This window comes from Chelonoidis abingdonii, chromosome 3, assembly GCF_003597395.2.
Source record: "Chelonoidis abingdonii isolate Lonesome George chromosome 3, CheloAbing_2.0, whole genome shotgun sequence".
Taxonomy (NCBI): Eukaryota; Metazoa; Chordata; order Testudines; family Testudinidae; genus Chelonoidis; species Chelonoidis abingdonii.
In genome coordinates this window covers 50,847,639-50,865,789 of record NC_133771.1, presented here as the reverse complement: position 1 = coordinate 50,865,789, position 18,151 = coordinate 50,847,639, and the positions used below count along the sequence as shown (strand labels likewise).

The following is an 18,151-nucleotide window of genomic DNA, read 5'->3' as shown; positions in this document are numbered from 1 at the left end:
AATATATATATATATATATATATATATATATATTTTGCAGGGGGCATTTAAATGTACATGTTGCTCTGCGTTTATATTAGAAAAGGCAGGTCAAAAAAAAGTGTGTCTTGCACTTGAAGTGCAGAGTTCTCTTTTTATTTGAATAATACTAAGATATTTAGGAAGTCACCAAAACTTTTTGTCTCTATTAGAGATCAAAGTAAATGAAATACTATTTCCATACAGAGCCATTCAAAATGAATTATACATACTGAAACACATAACACTTTGGCTAGCCTACTCATACTGGAAGGTTTTAGGGCTCATTCTACTAAAACTAAGGTGTCTTAGATGGTTTATCCCCAATAAAGTTGCCATTATAGAAATCTGCATGGTTACTATCTAGTGCTCTATATACACCTTTATCAGGCTCGCCCTCTCTTTACTTGATATCTATATCTGACAATCAATTTGAAAGTGCAGTTCTAAATTAATTACAACTCATCAGCCCACATTCCTGGAGTCAAGGTGTTATACTGATAGCTAGAATCCCACATAAGAAAAAGAATATACAGTCAATTCCTAGTAAATGTAGTTGTTTGAAAGTGTTACTTCCACATAGTCACAATACCTGTCCATATTCCTCTCTTTCCTTTGGAATTCTGCTCTTATAGGATTCTAGGCTTTAGCAGAAGGAACTGAAATGTTCGGGGACCACACAGCCTATTAGAACCTTGGTTCTGAACATTTGGTGCTTTGTGGGGGTGAAGCTTGTGCAGTCCCAGGATGCACTGTTTTTCTGGAAGGTTTCTGAAGCCCAATAGCTCTTGTAGGTGCTTCCCATAAGGGTGAATGTCCACTGTTATTACTAAGTAACCTACCTTTTTCTTTCTTTCTTTCTTTCTTCACTGAACACACTTGGTAATTGAACTTGTAACAGAAAATCATATTGTCAACACTGAAAAAGCCTGGAATACTCAATAAAGCTAAAGGTGTTTGTTGTAAAGGTTATTTAGAATGATCATTATTGTGGCTTCTTTCCCAGACCTAGACACAGTTTTTTTAAAAAAGGACCAAATGCTATGGTTTTATACTCAATAACAACATTCTTAACAGTCTTCTAAAATCAATATATTTTTTCACCATTTGTTCATTTCAGTGGTTATTATTCAGAAATAATTACAAACACTTTTGTAATATCGAATTCCTAAGAAAACAATTGTCTTCATTAGCATCTGTCATTGTTCAAAATGAACCCGGTTGAGAAGCTGTTCCTTCAAAAGTGCACTGTGTTATATCAATGGATAAACTAAGTTCTCAAAATAATAATTTATTTCTTTACTCTTTCATCATATGTGTTTATTGTTAGCACGTTTAGCTGTATAATTCTGGTCTAATAGACTGCATAATAATGAAAACAATCCTGTATGCAAATATAGCATCTATATATTAATACATAATTTTTGCAGCCTAATATACTTCCTTATTTATCAACTTCTAAATAGAGTGTATTATTTTTCCCATAGGGATATGATGATGGATATGGGGGTGAATATGATGACCCAAGCTACGAAGCATATGATAACAGTTATGCCACCCAAACACAGAGGTAAGCAATCGTAATTATAAATTGTTTTTTTCAAATGAACTACTAGACCTAGCCTTTGTTCTCCTATGCATTTTGTATAATGTGAATTTCAAATTTTACTTTCTGACAGCAAACAATTCTTCAAAACATCTGAATAATTTTTTGAAATACTTTTAATCAAATGTCATCAAAAAAGGATACCAGAGTTAACTGACAAGATTACCAGAATTAAGGAAAGAATGCAGAAGAAAATACACCTCTAGAATCCTTTCAAATTTTAGCCTATTTTTAAAAACAAATCCAAGTGATTATCCCTTTCCTCTACCTCGCATCTCTCTGAGGTTTTCTTTCTAGAGTGTAAAGTCTTCAAGGCAGATATCATACTTTCCTTCCTGTTCGTACAGTTCATAGCACATCATGAGCTCTACCAGAAACAAGTAATAAATAGCAATGATGGTAGTAAACACTTGTGATTAGTCAACATACACTAATAAAGACAACTGCAGGACTTTATATCTGTAACCTTAGGTTTGGGAGCAAACAACCTATCTATTTTTAAGACAGTTTGATAAATTTATGAACAGGATTATATGGTGCAGTTGGTTTGATAGCAGAGAACTAGACTCAGTGACCCAGCAGTCTCTTCCCCTCCTCTGTCCCAGGTGTTCCCAAACTTGGTTTGCAGCTTGTTCAGGGTAAGCCCCTGGCGGGCTGTGAGACGCTTTGTTTACCTGAGTGTCCTCAGGTACGGCCACACAGCTCTCAGTGGCTGCAGTTTGCCATTCCCCACCAATGGGAGCTGCAAGAAATGGCGCGGGGCGGGCCACCACTTCCCACAGCTTCCATTGTCCAGGAAAGATGAACCTAATCCAAATTTGATTGAGAAGTTTATTCAAAAAGATTATTTAGCTTTAAACAACTGTTCTGTGGTCTGGAAACACACTGAGCATTGGTGGTCCTTTAATAAAAGGCTGTATTTTGATAGCTAGGAATGATTTATAGTGGTAAAACCAGCCACTGTTACTTTATTGAATCATTCTCCAGTTGAAGGAAGGGGAAAAAAAACAAACCACACACCAGTCCGTCAGTTATTTCAGTAATTGTAATTCACATCTGACTACCTCATAGTGAATCAGTTACCCAATTAATTGACAGGTTTCAGAGTAGCAGCCATGTTAGTCTGTATCCGCAGAAAGAACAGGAGTACTTGTGGAACCTTAGAGACTAACAAATGTATTTGAGCATAAGCTTTGTTGTGGGCTAAAACCTAAGCTGTGGTTAGGAACCAGAGCCATGAACAAGGCTGAGCTCTTGCGGGGTGGGGGCTGGGGCCCAAGCCATGGCCAGACCAGGAGCTGGGGGCTGAGGGTGGGGCCATGCCTGGAGTTGGGGCCGTGGCTAGGAGCTGTAGCTGGGAGCAGGGGCCGTGGCTGGGTGAGGGACTGGAGAGGGGCTGGGTGGTGCTCCCCCTCCACCCCCTGTGGGGACTGGTCCAGGCCCTGCCTCTCTCCCTAGAACACTCCTCCATGCCCCCCGGGGGGGCACGCTCCACAGTTTGGGGACCATTGCTTTGGCATAAAAGACAATTAAGGCACCCAAGTTTGAAAATGTTGGTTATGTCTTTACTCTGTGAGGCTAATGACAATAATCTTCATGGGCTAGTGGTGAAATCATCTTTCATTACTAATGTAGCTAATAAAGGGCAACCATTTACCATTTAATTGCAGATACATTCCTAATCCTCTATATGGTGTCAGGCATATTCTGTGAATATCGCTTGTCATCTTATTTTCACTTAAACTGCATGTCAAAAAACTATTCTTGAAAGGGCCATTCAGAGGACACCATCAGTGGCAGTGAAGGAAAGAGGTCAGATTACAGAATGACAAATGAAGGTGTAAAAAGAGAAAGATAAAATCGCTTACTGAATTAGTGGGGTTCCCAGCAAACAAACAAAGAAACAAATTTTCCTGTAGAGAGTTATGCACTTCAGAGACTGCAGGTCCTAAAATTAACATGTTCACTGCTGAGTACTTCACTGATGAAAATGCCCATCAGAACCATCTTCAGCTCTAGAACTGCTATAGTGATAATTGAGATGAATAAGAAGGTGATGCCTTTGGTAAGTATTTGTTGTAGAACCAGTGAAGGTGTTAAAGGGCTTTGTAACATGTGAATGTTTACCCTTTCATGTATACTTTAACTACACTTCAGAAGTAGTGGTATATTAGTTGCTGCATGTTCACAGGCAAATACACCCCTTAGGCTCACCGACATGTGGTGGGGGGCAAATTTCCAAGGCCCCCAGGCCCTTTTAAATTGCCCGGGTGAGCCACAAGGCTCTTAGACCTCTGGAGTGCCCTGCGGGCCGTCACAGTTGGCCAGCGTGGTCGGTCCCGGAAGTGATTGATTCGTTACTTCTGCCCCAGGCCCCGCACCCCTCTAAGGACAACCTAGGAGCCTGGAATTGCTGTCAGTGGGCCTGACCAGGGCCAGCTCTAGGTTTTTTGCCGCCCCAAGCAAAAAAAATTTTGGCTGCCCCTGTCCCAGCNGGGCTTCCCTCTTTCCCCCCACCAGTGCCCTCCCCCGACCTCTCTTCCGCCCCAGCCCTGGGCTCCCCCCGTTCCCTCCACCAGTCCCCCACACACACCTCCTGCCGCCCCAGCCCTGGGCTCTCCTCCATCACCACCTGCACCCTCCTTCTACTGCAGACCTGGGTCACTGGTAACTTGCTCCCAGGGCAGGTCATTCAGCAGGAATTTTGGATGTGCACAAAACACAGACTGGATTGGTTCCCATATGGTTACAGAGCTACAGTAAAGTGGAACAATTTTCAGCTTGTGTGATTGGAGGATATCTGGATGCATATTATCAGACTGTCCTCCATACATGAGGAAAAGTTGAAGTACCTTTATTATTCTTTTGTTCCACTCTTTCTTTCTATGGGGAATTTGCCAATACAATATCACTGTCTTCCTTTTAAACAAACAAACAAACAAACAAACAAACAAAAGGCAGTGGCTGTTGAAAATAGCAATTCCAGTCCTAATAGCCACTGGGAAGCATTTCTTGCTCAATTTTATCCTACTTTTTCTACAGCAAGTTACAGTGGATCAGTATATTTGATTTGGGAGAAATGAAGTAACAGCTGCCCAAACTGAGCTTGAGCACTCCTGAATTTTGAGGTGTTCAAATTTAGAAGGCAGGTGCAGGGTGGCGGGGGAGGGGGCTGTGGGCTCTGCAGGGGGGCATGGCAGCATGTATGCAGCAGCATGTCTGGCGCAGCGCAGAGCCAGACATGTTGGTCTTACTAGCACGGTAAGGGGGCTGGGGAGTTGGAGAAGGGGTAATGGGTTCTGGGGGTGGGGGCAGTCAAGTGACAGGGAGCAGGGGAGGTTAGATGGGTCAGGGGTTCAGGGCGGGGGGCAGTCAGGGGACAGGCAGCAGTTGGATAGGCATGGGAGTCCCAGGGATTTGTCAGGGGACAAGTAGGGGGTGAGGTCCTGGGGGAAGTTAGTGGTGGGGTCTCAGGAGGGGTCAGCTGGGGACAAGGAGAAGGGAGGCATAGATAGGGGGTGTGGTCCTAAGGGGCAGTTAGGGGCAGGGGTCCCAGGAGGGGGTGATCAGGAGACAAGGAGAAGGGAGGCTTACATAGGGGGTGGGGTCCCGGGGGGCAGTTAGGGGTAGGGGTCTTGGGAGGGGGCAATCAGGGGATAAGGAGCAGCAGCACTTAGATGGGGATGGGGTTCTGGGGGGCAGTTAGGGGCAGGGGTCCCGGGAGGGGTGATCAGGGGACAGGGAGTGGGGGTGGGGGTTGGATAGGTTGGGGTTTCTGTGGGGGGCAGTTGGAAGGAGTGGATGGTGGCAGAATGGGGCTTCCCTCCCTGTGGACTGTCCTGTTTTTTGAATGTTAAAATATGGTATCCCTACCTTTCACAGCACTCACAGCATGCTGCCACATGAGGTCCCCCTCCTTCCTTTCCAATTGGTAGTGACCAAGGAAATGCTGGTAAATGTAGTTCTTTCCCTGCTCCAGTGCTGGCTCTATGGGCAGGGAGCTAACCAAGGAACTAGAGCTCTCAGAGCCCCCTGATTGTTCTCAGCTCCCATGCCGCCTCTGCAAATGGGCTGCCTCAAGCAGGTCTTGCTTTGCTGGTACCTAGAGCTGCCCCTGGGCCTGACACCCCCTCTTCTCAAATGTACTCCAACTTTTTTGAAAAGTCCATCTCTAGCTACAATAGCTCATTGTCACAGGAGAAATGGTCTTTGGTTTGGAAATAATAATTAGTTAGAAATCACTATGCTGAGATAATTTTCTGTGTCACAACATTAACTTGTAGTTCCTTTGTATATCATAGTCCTAAGCAATTAAACATGTCCATTAAACTAATGAGAAAAAACACATTATATTCAAGCTACAAAGGCTAGAGATGTTTTGTATCAAAAAGAAGACTTTAAAAGGAATCAAAATAACTATGTTAACCAAACTAATATTTATTAACATAGGTTTAGCAGACATTTTTCACAAATGTGAACTAGCAGCAAAGGATTCATAATACATATTATGTGCCTAAGCAATAAATAAAATGTATGTTTGTTTCTGGTTTGTATGTAATATATGGCCACATGTAGCCATCCTTACCTCTCACGGCCACCACTTGAAAAATCATAAGCCAAGAGGCTGCCCTGAAGAGCTAAAGGTGTCAGGAATCTAAGTTCCCTGTATGCCACATATAGTCCCACTGACTTCAGTGGAACCACTAGCAGTGTGAGCCACTGCTCAATGTAAGGGTGGCAAAAATTAATCCATAACTTGAAGGATAATGATGTGAAAGTACCTGAAATTAACTGTAAACTTTTTGAGAGACCTGATAACCTACATAAATTCCAGTAGGATTATTGCTTATATGAATGTATCTATGAAAAGTATAGTATCAGAGAACTTCAGATTGACAGCTGTAGTTTTCATCTAACTGAATTCTGCCTAATATCAGCAGTTTAATTATCAGTAGTCTCATGTGACTAGTCACATTGGGCTTCTGTAGAGCAATACCCATAACAAAAATATAACGCAGAAATTGATGTGTTTTCAGCAATTATATATCCATGTCTGTTCTCCTGCAGTGGCATTAAGTATACTGCCATGAAGATGCAAGTGTCTTCTAGTTCCACACTAATGTTATAATAATACAATTTTAATAACTATATTAATAGCTTGCACTATTCATTCAAGCAGCAATAGTTTCTGCAAAACTGACTAGTATCAGAGGGGTAGCCGTGTTAGTCTGGAACTGTAAAAGCAGCAAAGAATCCTGTGGCACCTTATAGACTAACAGACGTCTGTTAGTCTATAAGGTGCCACAGGATTCTTTGCTGCTTTTGTAAAACTGACTGACATTCATTTAATTACTCAGGCCTATTGTAAATCTAAAAACTGCATCCAGCCACACAGATTAAATTTACAACATTATTGAATTTGAGGGGGGAATTTTTCCTAGTTATTCTTTTCATGTAATTATGTTCATGCCACCTATCCATATGTATTGCATGTGGTCACCCCAAAAGAGCATTTTTAGATGTACCCATTAGAACAGAAATCTGTCTCTTACTCAGTAGTCTACACATATAGGGCCCAAACTTGCTGAAGTGAAGTCATGGCAAAACTTTCATTGATTTAAATTATGTAGAATTCGATCTTCACTGTTTTTTGGGGGGGAGGGGGTTGCCTTACCTTCTAGTCCCAGTCCTCCAGCCTTGACTTCAGTGTGACTATTCATATGAGAACTGCAGAATGTGGCTTCATATGCTGGTACAGATTAACTATAACCCTCCACAGAAAAATTGGGCATTAGATACAAATATACGTCTATCCCGATATAACGTGACCCAATATAACACGAATTCGGATATAACACGATAAAGCAGTGCTCCAGGGGCGGGGTTGCGCACTCCGGCGAATCAAAGCAAGTTCGATATAAGATGGTTTCACCTATAATGCAGTAAGATTTTTTGGCTCCTGAGGACAGCGTTATATTGGGGCAGAGGTGTATGATTCTATACTCCTGCAGTTAGTTACTAATTTTTAGTAAGGAAGGCTTGAAGGGTCACTATGGCCATGACCGTGCACCACAGCTGAGCGGAGGGGGCATCACACGAGTCAGCTGTACTACCTGTGCACCTGTTGAGAGCTACCACACACCAAGGAGTTCTCTGCTAGGCAAATCCAGCTGCTTTCCACCTTTTTGCACCACTCAGCCCCATTGGCTTTTGAGGAATTACCCCAGTTAACACTGGTTTAAGTGGGAGAAGAAGCTGGCCCAATATCTGTTTTTGCTGAAGTAGTTTTCAAAAAAAATTTAAAGAAATATTTAATTAAAATAAATACTAGATCAGATTCTTTGGCCTGCTCCAGCAGTTTGAAGCGGCTAGAAACTAGTTACATCTTCCCAGTGGGTGTAGAGCTAGTGTATCAGGCTGGTATTTCACATCCTGCTCTCCTTGCTCCGATTAGGAACATTTACAAGTGAATCTGATATTTCCAGCACTAGAACAGTGAATGTTCTTGAATGTATCATTAATGGACCGAGCAGCTGGTTTGCATATATTTTGCGTATTGTGATCAAATCATATTAAGTGATCCAAGTCTCTGCCTTCAGGACAGTTTATGATAGAAATGATATCAACTCTTATTCTTTCAGATATTTTAATACAGGCAGCGAAATGTGTGCATATCCTTCAGATTATAATTCTACACAATACTGCATAAAATTAACTTTTTCTTATAGCTCTCTTCTCATGTATGTAGCAATGAAGCAGAATTAGCTAAAAATACAAACCAAATTAGAAATAAAATATTTAACAGAGTGTCTAGAGAACAAAGACACAATTACACATGTCCACTTATTCTACTAATCATTAAAAAACAGGAAGAAACATAGCAATTGCCACATCACAGGGGACTTAGACTATGTTCTAGCGACACAGCAGCTTCTTAAAGAAATACACTAATCAGTATTGCTTTATTTTTAGTCTTAAACAATATCCTGTGACCCTCATTGTAAATGTCTGAGTGCATATTACAAAAATTAATATGAAAACTGTTGTCAGTCTTGCCTCTGGCATCCATGTTCATGGATGAAGTCGGTACTCCAAAATAACAAAAAGGATAGAGTGAAAAAATGTGTCTTGCATCACATCACTAAGCCAAGATTCTGGCAGACTGCAAGAGGGAATGGATGTCAGAAGCAAGAGTGCCCCAGTCAGAATCCCCTCCTGGTCTTCCTCAGGAGCTGAATCCCATGGAGCAGCACCAAGACTATTCAGCTGATCACAACTTCCACAACAGTAGAGAAAATCTATGTGATAAATACCCAGGTCACAGGTCACCCATGTATTTGTAGATGATTACAACAGTGTTACCATAATGGGTAGGAACCCTAGTCATGGATCAGGACCCCACTGTGCTAGGTGCTGTACACGTAGAACAAAAAGACCATTCCTGCGCCCAAAAATTTACAATTTCAACACCTAAAAATGGATTTGGAGCCAGTGCAGACCACAGGGCACAGTAGTAGCTGAGATATCTCAGTATTTCCCTATGAAAAGCACAAGTATCATTGGGAGGTAGCTCTTGGCAAATTTTGATTTTTTAATGATGTCCACTATAGTGGGGAAGTCTTCTCATAACTCATCACTAATCCATTCCCCTGGCCCTGATATTTTAACAGAAAACCATCGCCTGACTCCCTATTTACCTACTTACATGATCTTGTGCGGGAAGCCTGGCAGGCTGCTACATGTTCTGGTGTTGCAGGGTCCTCTTAAGGTGTGATCAGATGTTTACTTCCTTGGCCAAATATCCTCTTCCTTTTCCTCTCCAATCCTCAGATGCAATACTCTGAGGGCAAACTCCACACAGCAGGACTGAGAAACTCCATCACTGGATCCCCGTCCCACTTAAGGAGAGAAATCTCTCTTCATTTAATACAATTAACCAGCAGTTTTACCTGTACTGGACACAATGACCACAAAAAAAAAACTTGGGCTTGGTTTTGTTTCTTTGTACAAGTTCTGTATACAAGTTCTTTATTCTTCTTCGAGTGATTGCTCATATCCATTCCAGTAGGTGTACGTGCCGCACGTGCACGTTCGTCGGAAGACTTTTACCCTAGCAACTCCAGCGGGCCGGCAGGTCGCCCCCTAGAGTGGCGCCGCCACCAAGGCGGGTAATATATACCCCTGCCGCCACCGCTACCCTCAGTCCTTCTTACCGCCGTGTCGGTCGTTGGAACTGTGGAGCGCGGCATGCTGTCCTCCATGTCCTAGCTTCTCTTCGTTCATGTTTCTAGTTCTAGTTCTAGTTTAATTATAGTTCACTAGTTTAGTATAGTTGTAGTTTATAGTCTAGTGTATATAGTTAGCAGGTTCAGGGCGCTAGCCCTCTCGCGCCCCGCGCGGGCTCATGCCTGGTTCGCCGGGTTCAAACCGTGCTCGGCCTATAAGAAGCCGATGCCACAGCGATCCCCACGACGCCTGCTTGAAGTGCCGGGGAATCGCATATCTCCGAGAAGTGCCGCATTTGCAAGGCCTTCAGACCGAGGACCAAGAAGGAACAAAGAACCAGCGCCTCAAGACACTGCCTGATGGAAGCGGCGCTTAATCCTTCGTCCTCAGCACTGAGTGCCACTTCGGCTCCGGCACCGGACCACTCGGCGCCTGCGAAGACGCGCCACGGCACCCGACCTTCTCCGCACGGTTCAGGGAAGAGACTGTCTACCTCCTCTACCCCAGCTAAGCTGCCTCGAAAAGAGCACCCGCGCCGACGCGGCGGGTTGGCCGGTGCCCAGGGACTTCGTCGACTCCGGGCCCGGCAGGTCCGTCGAGTCCGATCCCTCTCAGCTCCCGCCAAGATCTGGGGTTGAGCTGATGGTCCCGTCCACGCCTGAGACCTTCTCCTTGGCCAGGGACCTTCATCGCTCTAACGGAGCCTGTGCTGCCCCAACCCCCAGCACCCGTGCGGGTTCTGCAGCATAAGGGCAAGCCCACGCCGATGCGAGCACCGTCCCCCGGACTCTCCGGCTCGCACCGGTCACGATCTCGGCACCGATCTCGATCCGAGGGAGGTCTCAACTCATGACGCCGCTCGCAGTCCCAGCACCGCTCTCCACGACGGTACCGGTCGTACTCGCGGCACAGATCATCCTCGCGCCGGTCTCGATTCTCCTGGCACCGTTCTGCTCCAGCCACCGGTACCGGCACCGGGACTCGAGGAGTCGTTCCCGCATCGGCGATCCAGATCCGGTCGACCTCCCGGCACCGTGCTAGTGCAGGTCCCGTCTCCGATCGCGGCACCGTATGGATCACGGCACCGATCTCCGCACCGAGGAGGTCTTCGCGCTGGGGGTGGGACCCGTACCACTCCCGTTCGGCTCCCCGTGGCCCTCTCGCCAGGGGTCAGTCTCTTCGCGGCGGGCAGTGTGTACTTAGATGCTGAAAGACCGTTGCCCTCTTCTCCAGAACTCCAGTAGGAGCATGGTCCTCAGCAGTGGGGCTTCTGGACCCCCTGGGCGTATCACCAAGCCCAGGGCCCCCAGCAAATTCCTCCATGGTCGTCGGTCCTGAGCACAGGGCTCCGGAGCTACTTCTTCACGCCCTCCTCCATCCCCTACGGAAGAGCAGTCATCTCATCGCCCAGATCCTGAGCACCCGCGCAAGAGTCAGACGTCGGTGCTCCAGTCTGAGCCGCCACCAGACCCGCTCCTGCCAGGTCTCTCCTCGCGTCCTCCCAGATGAGGCGGGTGGCTGCGGGACGACATCCACCAGTCCCCCCCCCCCACTGGACCTCAGGGCGCACCAGGACCTCCTCAGGCACGTGGCGCAAAATATGAACATCCAGACTGAGGAGTCTCCGAGATCGAGACCTGGTCGTGAGCATCCTCTCGGTGGATGCGCCCACTGTGTCGCCCTGCCCTTCATAGGACCATCCAAGCCAATGCCACCACCATCTGGCAGTCACCGGCATTCCATTCCCCCCACTGCTCGGGGGTCGAGCGGTAAATACATGGTCCCTTCGAAGGCTATGAGTACTTATATGTCCACCCGCCCCCGTGTTCCTCGTCGTTCAATCTGTGAATGAGAGGGAGCGCCACGGGCAACAAGCTCCGGCCCCCAAGTCTAAGGAGGCTAGGCGTATGGACCTGCTGGCCGCAGCAGGTCTATTCCGCAGGCCCCTGCAGCTGCGGGTCTCCAACCAGCAAGCTCTGCTCAGTCGCTACACATACAACACCTGGAGGCTGATAAATTAAGGAGCTGCTCCCGCAGGACGCACGTCAGGAGTTCGCGCTTCTCCTTGACGAGGGAAAAAGGTCGCGTGCACTTCCCTACAGGCAGCTTGGACGCTGCAGACTCAGCCGCCAGGACTCTGGCCTCCGGAGTCACTATGCGCCGCATTCGTGGCTTCAGGTCTCTGGCCTTCCTCTGGAACTCCAATAATCCCATCCAGGATCTTCTGTTTGAGGCCAGGGCCTGTTTTCGACAAGACTGACCCTCGCTGCAAAGCCTCAAAGACAATAGGGTCATTATGCGCGCCCTGGGGATGCAATACGCCGGTCACCAGCGTAGACCATTCAGGCCTCAACAGCAACACAGGCCTTACCCTCAGCCCAGGCAAAGGCAAAGACTTTGCCAGGCGGCGAAACAGGAATGGCAGGCGCAGACAAAATCGGGTAACCAGGGGCCAAAGCCAAGGTCCCTCCAAGCCTTCCTCCGGCCGAAGCCCTCGTTTTTGAAGGTGCGCCCGAGGGCAACTGTACCAGTCCCCCCCGATCCATCTCCTCCCTTCTCCAACCATCTTTCGTTCTTCCTCCCGGCATGTACCAGCTTACTTCAGACCGCTGGTCCTCCGCACGTTGCGGCTTGGATACCGCCTACAGTTTGCTTCGTACCCTCCTCCCCACCCCCCTTCCTTCCCTCTTCAGGGACCCTCTCACAAGCAGATCCTCTCCCAGGAGGTACGAACGCTCCTCGACAAAGGGGCCATAGAGGAGGTTCCAGAGAACGAGAAGGGCAGGGGGGTTTTACTTCCCGTTACTTTCTGATCCCCAAGGCCAAGTGAGGTCTCAGACCCATCCTCAACCTACGAGAGCTCAACAAATACCTGGTCAAATTGAAGTTCCGTATGGTGTCCTTGGGACCAATTTCCATTCCTGGATCCCGGAGACTGTACGCCGCCCTCGACATGCAGGATGCTTATTTCCATATACCATCTTCCCGCCCCATCGAAGGTTCCTTCGCTTCGTGTTGGCGGCCGGCATTATCAATTCGCGTCCTCCCGTTCGGCCTCTCGACGGCCCCACGAGTGTTTACCAAATCATGGCCGTAGTCGTCGCCTTCCTTCGTCGCAGTCGCGCATGCATGTTCCCCTACTCAACGACTGGCTCAGCCACCATGCGAGGTAATTATATACCCCTTGGCGGCCCAAACCCTCTCAGTTTCCTAGGGTACTATACCGCGGGTGGGGGGTGCGGTGCGGTGGGAAGCGTGCGTGGGAGGCGGGGGTGGGCATGTGGTGTCCTCCAGTGATGCGCGCTGAGCGTTACTCTTCGGGGGTCAGTTGTTTCTGAGGTTGCGTGGGGAGTTCATTAGTTTAAGTTATAGTTCACTTCAGGTTTGAGTCATGAGTTGTAGGTTTGAGTAAGGTTCTAGGTTATATAGTTAGAGTTCGGTGCCTAAGCCCATCTACCCAGCGCCACGCGCCGGCTCATGCCTGGTATCAGCCGAGGGTATTACAAAAACGTAAAAAAAGGGGTGGAGCGGGGGGAAACAAAGGAATATGGGGGCGCAGAAAAAAGGGGGGTGGGTCGAAAAAAAAACAAAAAGTGCGGTCGGAACCATAAGCAAGCGAATGCCCACAGCGATCCCCACGGACGCAAAGGGCTGCTTGAAGATCGCTGGGGGGAAATCGATATCTACTCGAGAAGTGCCGCATTTGCAAGGCCTTCAGACGAGACCAAGAAAGGAACAAGAACCAGCGCCTCAAGACACTCCTGATGGAAGCGGCGCTTAATCCTTCGTCCTCAGCACTGAGTGCCACTTCGCTCCGGCACCGGACCACTCCGGTGCGCGAAGGCGCCACGCACCGACCTTCTCCAGGCACGGTTCAGGGGAAGAGCACTGGTCTACCTCTCTAACCCACGTAACGTGTCTCGAAAAGAGCACCCGGCGCCGACGGCCGGGTGGCGGTGCGCAGGACTTCGTGCGACTCCGGGCCCGGCAGGTGCCGTGAGTCGATCCCTCTCAGCTCCCGCCAAGATCTGGAGGTTGAGCTGATGGTCCCGTCCACGCCTGAGCCTCTCCTTGGCCAGGGACCTCATCGCTCTAACCGGAGCCTGTGCTGCCCCAACCCCCAGCACCACCGTGCGGGTTTCTGCCAGTCATAAGGGCCAAGCCACGCGATAGCGGAGTAGCACCGGAATCCCCAGGGACTCGTCCGGGCGGTCGGGGCGAGTCCGCTCTGCCATCCCAAGAGTCTCGAAAAAGGCACCGATCTCGATCAAAACGAATGAATTGGTGAAATCGTCCCTTTCGTGACTCCAACCAGTGCTTTCAGCACCAGTGAAAAGTACTCCTTTGCTGTCTTATGTACTGGGTGCCCTGGTGCTCCGGGTAAGCCAAAAAGATAAGGGGACATGGGTATACCATAGAGAGAGAGAGAGAGAGAGAGAGAGATTCTAGAACTGTACAATCTACTCCAGAAATGTTATTAGTGGGACATCAGACATAAGAGTGGAGATCTATGAAGAAAAAAATCTTCCAAGAATTTTAGAGGATACAAGTGATTTAGAAGACAAACTTTTCTCTACTTCAGAGCAACTCAATTTGATTCAGTTTTGCTCATTGAATCAAATAAATGAGAAGTGGCATTTGAAAACTGTTTCTGATGATGAATGCTGTAAATGGATTGCAGTGAAGATACATAAAATGTCATCTTTTAGGCTTGCTGCTGTGATTGATTTCAATGGTTTGAAAATAAAATGCAGGGAAATCTTTATTTATGAACAGGTGGATATAAGCACAAAACCAAAATGAAATACAGCATAGTATAAATACAATGCAGGCTGGTTAAAATGGGGAGAGAGTGCAAGAGAGAAAAATTATACAATATATGATATTTTACCAAGAACCATGCAGCCACTCTCCCAGCTGTTGCCTGGTAGAGCTAGCTATATATTTTCTTATATTGTAATATTCAGAGATGGTGAGACAAAAGTGATAGGCATATATATGTGTCAGTAGGGGATATAAGAAAGAAGGACTCTGTTGCAGAAATTAGAACCAGAACTAATACCTTTACTCATGGGTACCTTAATTTACAACTAGTATGAAAAAGTATTTTATACTATGCAGCTAGTCACACTGAAAACACTGGAGCTAATTACAGAGTAAGGCACTATTCCACATAAGTAGGGGTATCAGATTTTGGCATTATGGATTTATTTCTATACCTATCTATACCTATCTATCAGTTTACTGCTGAATGTAATCAGGACATATACATCTAAATGCAATTTACTGAGGCTCTACAGTATGCACGGGAGCGTTAGCACATGCAAATAATACTGAAAGTGTTTTGACAACAACTCTGTATCTTTGTCTTTTATGTCTTTTGAAAATATTTGTTCATCAATAATTTGGTAGGAAATTAAATCAGTTTGTGCTCTATTTCATTTCTATACTTAGCATGTCTTCTGCTTTAAGAAAAGACGGTTACTCACCTCTGTAACTGTTGTTCTTCGAGATGTGTTGCTCATATCCATTCCACACCCGCCCTCCTTCCCCACTGTCGGAGTAGCCGGCAAGAAGGAACTGAGGAGCAGGCGGGCCAGCAGGGGTATATATTACCCGCTATGGTGGCGCCACTCTAGGGGGCGACTTGCCGGCCCACTGGAGTTGCTAGGGTAAAAGTCTTCCGACAAACGTGCACGAGCGGCGCGTACACCTACTGCAATGGATATGAGCAACACATCTCGAAGAACAACAGTTACAGAGGTGAGTAACCGTCTTTTCTTAAAGCAGAAGACATGCTAAGTATAGAAATGAAATAGAGCACAAACTGATTTAATTTCCTACCAAATTATTGATGAACAAATATTTTCAAAAGACATAAAAGACAAAGATACAGAGTTGTTGTCAAAACACTTTCAGTATTATTTGCATGTGCTAACGCTCCCGTGCATACTGTAGAGCCTCAGTAAATTGCATTTAGATGTATATGTCCTGATTACATTCAGCAGTAAACTGATAGATAGGTATAGATAGGTATAGAAATAAATCCATAATGCCAAAATCTGATACCCCTACTTATGTGGAATAGTGCCTTACTCTGTAATTAGCTCCAGTGTTTTCAGTGTGACTAGCTGCATAGTATAAAATACTTTTTCATACTAGTTGTAAATTAAGGTACCCATGAGTAAAGGTATTAGTTCTGGTTCTAATTTCTGCAACAGAGTCCTTCTTTCTTATATCCCCTACTGACACATATATATGCCTATCACTTTTGTCTCACCATCTCTGAATATTACAATATAAGAAAATATATAGCTAGCTCTACCAGGCAACAGCTGGGAGAGTGGCTGCATGGTTCTTGGTAAAATATCATATATTGTATAATTTTTCTCTCTTGCACTCTCTCCCCATTTTAACCAGCCTGCATTGTATTTATACTATGCTGTATTTCATTTTGGTTTTGTGCTTATATCCACCTGTTCATAAATAAAGATTTCCCTGCATTTTATTTTCAAACCATTGAAATCAATCACAGCAGCAAGCCTAAAAGATGACATTTTATGTATCTTCACTGCAATCCATTTACAGCATTCATCATCAGAAACAGTTTTCAAATGCCACTTCTCATTTATTTGATTCAATGAGCAAAACTGAATCAAATTGAGTTGCTCTGAAGTAGAGAAAAGTTTGTCTTCTAAATCACTTGTATCCTCTAAAATTCTTGGAAGATTTTTTTCTTCATAGATCTCCACTCTTATGTCTGATGTCCCACTAATAACATTTCTGGAGTAGATTGTACAGTTCTAGAATCTCTCTCTCTCTCTCTCTCTCTCTCTTTCATCTGTATCTTTGAATAGGGGTCATGAACCTTTTGTCTGGCAAATTGTGTCTTTAGAATCCATCATTTTCTACAAAACTCCAGAGAACTTGATGATAATTTTCTCTCATGTTTTGTGTGCGTGCATGTGAGAGAGAGCATATTTGGGGGATGCAGCAGTTATTAGTGTGTCAGTGGTCAAAGCATATAAATGGGAGACAGGTTTCTGTTCCAGACTATGCCACTGATTCATTGTGTTACCTTGGGACCTAATTCTGTAGCTCATCCACTTATACACTGGTGTAATTCCATTAAGTCTGTTGATTTATGTTAGCGTAAGATCAGAGTTTAGTAGATTTGAGGGCCAGAATGGACCACTGTGATTATCTTGTGTACTCTTCAGACATACTACAGGTGTAGAATTTTACCCACTGATTTCTACAGTGCAGAGAATTTATTTCTCCCTGTTATACTTGTGAACACTATCAAACTGAAGCTCTCAGGATCAGATCCTCTGTTTTCCATTCTATAAAATAGGCTAATAACAAGAGCTAGATGAATGACAAAAAAAAATTCCACAGATATTTGCTTGATTTTTTTTTTTGTATGTTCTTAGGCCATGGTCATTTTGTGTTCATTTTCTGGGAATAGTTAGGAACCAAGTTTTATTAGATACCAAACATTAGATTCATGTACACTCATCCAGTCAGTGAACAGAATGATATGATGGCCCACGTCCTGCAAACACATATGCACATGGTTAACTTTAAACATGTGAGTAATTCATTGACATTTTGTTATATTGAGACTACTCACATGTTTAACTTTAAGCAAGTTTGCAGGATTGGAGCTAAGTGATTAATCAGAACACTCACAATTAAGCAACACACCTCAAATTATTAATACTCAATACTGCACTCACTGTTCAGACTGAAACATTTGCAATTAATTTATAGTATAAAAACAGACTACATTTCCTACCACCTTGGGGCCCTGATCCTGACTGGAGCCTTTGGTTGGAACTGCAAAACAAATAATAATAAAATATATTTGAATAACAACTATATTCAAAGAAATAATCCAGGGGAGATACTCCAGGAGCAGAAAAAGAGGTTAGATTTGTCAAGTAAATTATTCCTTCTGCTCTAGCAATAATCCTACTCTGATGATACTTTAAATCAAGAATCACTCCTGAATCTCATGCTTCCAGCCTGAGTCCTATTGGAAATTCTCCTATATTTTAAGATTTTTGATATTCTTATGCACCTGTAAGCTGACTCAAGATTTCTGCTCCACTAAGCATGCTCTAATTAATGTACATCAGTACCCCAAGCATATTCTCTCAGATCTCTTTTGAAATTTTCAGATGAAAACTTTTTATTGAAGTTTTCACAAAAATACTTTCAAATATTATTTTGCAAAAAAATTTAAAATTAATTTAGTTTATTGGCTTTCAATTTTTTCCATCTCTCCTTACTTCTTTG

General features: G+C 45.1%; 1 protein-coding gene across 3 annotated transcripts in view; it reads left to right on the top strand.

Annotated features, from left to right (window-relative positions):
* The window catches only part of KHDRBS2 (KH RNA binding domain containing, signal transduction associated 2), a 679,144-nt gene that overhangs the window by 576,311 nt on the left and 84,682 nt on the right, over positions 1-18,151 (top strand). For all 3 annotated transcript variants that reach the window (XR_012655496.1, XR_012655495.1, XM_075063736.1), the window contains one exon: positions 1,506-1,588. Coding sequence is in view for 1 of the 3 variants with exons in the window: in XM_075063736.1 (XP_074919837.1) it covers positions 1,506-1,588 (83 nt within the window). In the remaining 2 variants the exon portion in view is untranslated. The remainder of the gene's footprint in view (positions 1-1,505; positions 1,589-18,151) is intronic.